The 4,797-nt window shown below is 37.1% G+C and overlaps 1 protein-coding gene across 1 annotated transcript in view; it reads right to left on the minus strand.

Annotated features, from left to right (window-relative positions):
- Positions 1-4,797, minus strand: part of LOC106880245 (dynein intermediate chain 3, ciliary) — a 61,195-nt gene that overhangs the window by 11,502 nt on the left and 44,896 nt on the right. The window contains exons 10-11 of the mRNA XM_052967807.1: positions 3,208-3,343; positions 427-573 (exon numbers count right to left, since the gene is read on the minus strand). Of these exons, the coding sequence (XP_052823767.1) occupies positions 427-573; positions 3,208-3,343 (283 nt within the window). The remainder of the gene's footprint in view (positions 1-426; positions 574-3,207; positions 3,344-4,797) is intronic.

Raw genomic sequence — 4,797 nt, forward strand, 5'->3', positions numbered from 1 at the left:
CTTATATATCCTGAATGAAGTGTGTGTGTGTGTGTGTGTGCAATAAGAGAGGCTGAGAGAGAGAGGGAGAGACAACGAGAGAGACAGACAAACAGGCAGACAGACAGGCAGGCAGACAGATAGACAAACAGGGAGAGAGAGAGAAAAAGAGAGACAAATATTTTTCATATTAGTCTTTGTAATTAAATAATGTCAAACAAGACCGCAGCCCAACCCCAAAATAACAAATCAAGAGGAAACAATTGCAAACTTTCACTCAGTTATTTCCCTTAATCCATTATATTGTCCCTTTTTTTATTTCTTGTTTTTGTTAAATGTTAGTCATTACTTATAAACCGAACGATTATTGATATGAAGTATTGTGGGAAAGTGACACAAATTCCACAAGGTGTAGTTAGGAAGTTCTCTAAAAACATAAATGCTTACTTCAGTAATGATGTTCTTCTCATTCTTCTGCATTGTGTAAAATCTGTTTGATAGCTCCAATAGTGTAGTTGTACCAAAACTGGAACCGCAAGCCACCAGACGTCCGTGTTCTTGAACCTTAAGGCAATGTATCGGTTCATCACACACCTAAAATCAAACAGAAGAAACAGACATGAAAAAATATGAGCAAAGAATGGAGTTTCTATGCTAGAACTAGCAGTTAAATCTCCCTCAAATCATAGCCTACCATTTTAAATAAAGGCTACAGTGGATAGTGTGGCACTCCGCTGATTACGACGAGGGCTCCAGTTGATCCAATCAATGGAACAACCGACTTGTGAAATTAACGTGCAAGTGGCTGAGCACTCCACAGACACATGTATCCTTAATGTAGTTCTCAGGGGGATTCAGAGTGACACAGAAAGTGACAATCCTGGCCCTTTGAAATACAAGTTCTACTCATTTTTGCCAGCTGAGTGGACTGCAGGAATGTGACATAAAGTGTCTTGCCCAAGGACACAACATATCACAGGGAATTGAACTCATGACCTTACAATCATACCCCTACTAAGCCACATGCCTTCACAGTAAATAATGTAGTACAAGGTAAACTATGTCACAGTACAAATATATGAAATGGTCATAGCTGGGACACCTTTGATCTTTGACCTGCTTGATCAGCACTGAACTGGGGTTAAATGAGAACAACATGTATGAATTTTACTGGTTTCAATCATGTTTAAGAATATAGTCCTTCTCTGATCTTTTCAAATGAGTATCAAGGGAAGTTTTAATGATTATTGTTGTTGTATTTGTTGGGTTTTTTTTCAAGTCTGGATCAGCCTTGATTCAGTAGATCTATGATCAAATGCATTCCAAGTATGACTATCCCATCTTATATTCAGACATCATGTATCTAATGCTACATTATCCAGTGTAATCTTAGTTGAAAGAGTGTAATTTGTGGAAGAGATTTAGTTGCTTTTTCTAGCAATTCATGCAACCACTCTGAAGCATCTTCATTGTCTCATCATCTATTAGTTGGCTTAAAGTGGTGAAGCAGTAAACATAGTAACCATATTCCATTCTCGAAGAATGTCTGCAGAATACCAGTAAGTTTATTTGCCATGAGGTATGGAAAATATCAAATATTTCAGTTTTTTGCCCTTCAAGATGAAATAGAGAAAGATGAAGATTTTGTAGGAAAGGCTGTGGAAATCTTTAGCAAAATACACTGTTACAAGCAACATTTCAGGCTGTCTTGGTCTAAGTATAATTTCTTTCTTTATCCCTTTCTCTCTTTCTCCTGGGCCAAATTCAATGCAAATATTCTACCAGTTTTTACATTTAAAATGGTCGTATCCAGCCCAGATATTCTACCAGTTTTTACATTTGAACTGGCCATATATGGCCTAAATATTCCACTAGTTTTTACATCTAAACAGGCTGTATCCGGCTCAAACGTTCTACAAGTTTTTACATTTAAACTGACCAAATCCAGCCTAAATGTCATACCAGTATTTTACATTAATACTGGCCATATCTGGCAAAGTTTTCTACCAGTTTTTATATCCGAACCAGCCAGATCCAGGCTAGGTGCAGCTCTTCTGTTTACGAGTTCCAGTCAAACTGTCTAACCCATGCCAGCATGGAAAACAAATTCTAAATGATTAGGATGATGAAAACAAAAAAATTTCATTTAAGTTAGGTTATAAAGAAGATATTTCAAGCCAGGAGTGACACTATCTCAATCAAACAGCATTTATATCCATAAGTGCCAGAAGTGGATCAACTTAACTGCACTCATTTCTCTCTTATCATTTGAGTCAGCCTACTTTATCAATATTCCACTTCTCATTGCCTTCATTCAAATTGCTATGTGACAGGCAAGCCAACATGGAAGCCTCCACCTTGTCCCTTGACCTACAAGAAATGACAGGTCAAGGGATGTGGTAGAGGCAGTATTAAATAAAGGAGGATACATTAGACAATATAATCCGTAATATGTGAAAAAAAAAGAATAAAGAATAAAGACAGGATGGTCATAGCTAGAATGCCTTTGACCGTAGGTCTAATCTTTCAAGATTGATCTGAGGTTAAAAAGCAACAACTATATGAAAAGTTACTTCTGAAAATCCTAACACATCATCCAGTTTAAAACTTTCTTTGGTGCTTGAGTATTTAGTAGAATTTACTATGTTGCAGGCACTGAGACCAGACAGCCAGGTTCCTCTTCTGCTATTCTTTTTTTTTTTTTCCTTATCTTCAGATTAATATCTACAGATGCTCAGCTACCGATATGGTAGACTAGACATCCACCATATTAATTTCACCAATCGGGACAGGTTGCAAAATGTCATGGGCACTGCCCTTCCTTCTCCAGCTAAACTTAACATACATGTTATAAACAGAATGGTGGATCTCCGTCATTCAGTGAGAGGGTTCAATTGTTTAACCAACTGAATGAACGTGGAACTAGCTGAGCATTTCAGAGACAAGTATACCCCAGACATAATTCTTAGAATTAGTGTGGCAGTGTGATGAAGCTGTATTTTTTGAGCTACAGACTCCTATACAGATACTGTCGACCAAATTTCATGCACGAAGTAAAGGTCAATTGGAAGCTTTAGGAAATGACTGTTGCCCAAGATGCTACACTCAAGAATTGATCTTAGGACATCATAGTTGCAAAATGAATTGCTTAGCTATTTTGTCCAATCTACACCTACATAAACAGAATACATTACTTTTAAAACAAAATGAAAATAAAGAACTGATGACCTGAATAGTTAAAGATGGCTCATTTTGTTTATAAAGATAATCCCAGATGTCAAGTGTCCCATCCACTTTTGTGGTGAAGAATACAGCTGGTCGGACTGGACTCCAGGAACCATCACTCAAATAACAGGAATGTTGCCTAAAATAAGAAGCAATGGAGAATGACATGAAGAACGATGGGATGGTCAACTGAAATGATTCTGAAGAAACTGATGCAATAAAAATGTCATCTTTTTTTCAGGAGTGGGGTTACCATTGCTAAAATTTTTAAATGTATGAGACTTTATGTAGATATCTTCAAAACAAAACCAACAAAATCCACCCTTTTTAATCACAGGCAGTTAGGCTGTTTCTCCTGTACAGTTCATTTCTATGCCATTGTGTATTAATAAAATGTGCATCAGTAGGTAGTTTCTTATCATTGCAAGAATAGCTTTTGATGCATTGTGCATATTGTGCATATGGGTGCAGGAGTAAGAAGTTTATTTCCCAATCACATTGATCCAGGTTTAGTCCCACTGTGTGGCACCTTGGTTTCTTCTTCTACTATAGCCTCAGGCTGACCAAAGCCTTATGGTGTGTGTCTGTGTTTGTCTTCCACCACTGCTAGACAACCAGTGTCGGTGTGTTTATTTCCCTGTAATGTAGCAGTTCAGCAAAAGAGACCAATAGAATAAGTACCAGGATAAAGAAAATGAAAAGAGTACAAGGGTCAATTCACTGAATTGAAATTCTTTGAGCTGGTACCCCGTCATGGCAACAGTCCAATGACTGAAACAAGTAAAAGGATAAAAGTAAAAGAATTACAACACATAACCATTTAAAAGCTGAAAGAGTAAAATGAGCCACGAAATTTGTTTAATCATCTGGAAATGACTTGAAGACTTCATATCCACCTAATTTTCCAGTCCACCTAGGAATGGTGGTCATAAAACTGAAAATAAGGATAGCCTGTGTGGTAAGAAGCTTGCTTCCCAACCACAAGGTTCCAGGTTCAGTCCTACTGTGTGACACTTTGAGCAACTGTCTTCTGTTAGCCTCAGGCTGACCAATACCTTGTGAGTGTATTTGGTAAATGGAAATTGAAAGAAGCTCATTGTATATGTATATATATGTATGTGATATTTTTATATAAGCCTAAAGGTTATGGTGATCACCATGCAATGACTAAGGAAAATAGTCTAATAAAGGAGCATATAAGCCCACAACAGAAAAAAAGAAGCCTTTCCTACCAGCGTGGGAGTCGAACCCACATCCCTTTGTTAATGTGACTGTGTTACCTTTACACCAGCGAATCAGCTTCCCCATTTCTGTAAAATTTAAGAGCTATAATAGTTCATGTTTGTTTTTATGTAAACAAATCTTCTATATGCTTTCAGTGCAAATGGTTTTTTATATGGCGCCGATTTTACAGTCTTGTAAATAATAATAATGCTATTTTTATATAAGCTTTAAGCTTATGACAATCATCATGCAATGACTAAGGAAAATAGTCTAATAAAAGGGCATATAATCCCTCAACAGAAAAAAAGAAGGCTTTCCTACCCGCGTGGGGGGGGTCAAACCTACATCCCTTTGTTAATGCGACTAAGT

Source organism: Octopus bimaculoides, chromosome 5, assembly GCF_001194135.2.
Source record: "Octopus bimaculoides isolate UCB-OBI-ISO-001 chromosome 5, ASM119413v2, whole genome shotgun sequence".
NCBI lineage: Eukaryota > Metazoa > Mollusca > Cephalopoda > Octopoda > Octopodidae > Octopus > Octopus bimaculoides.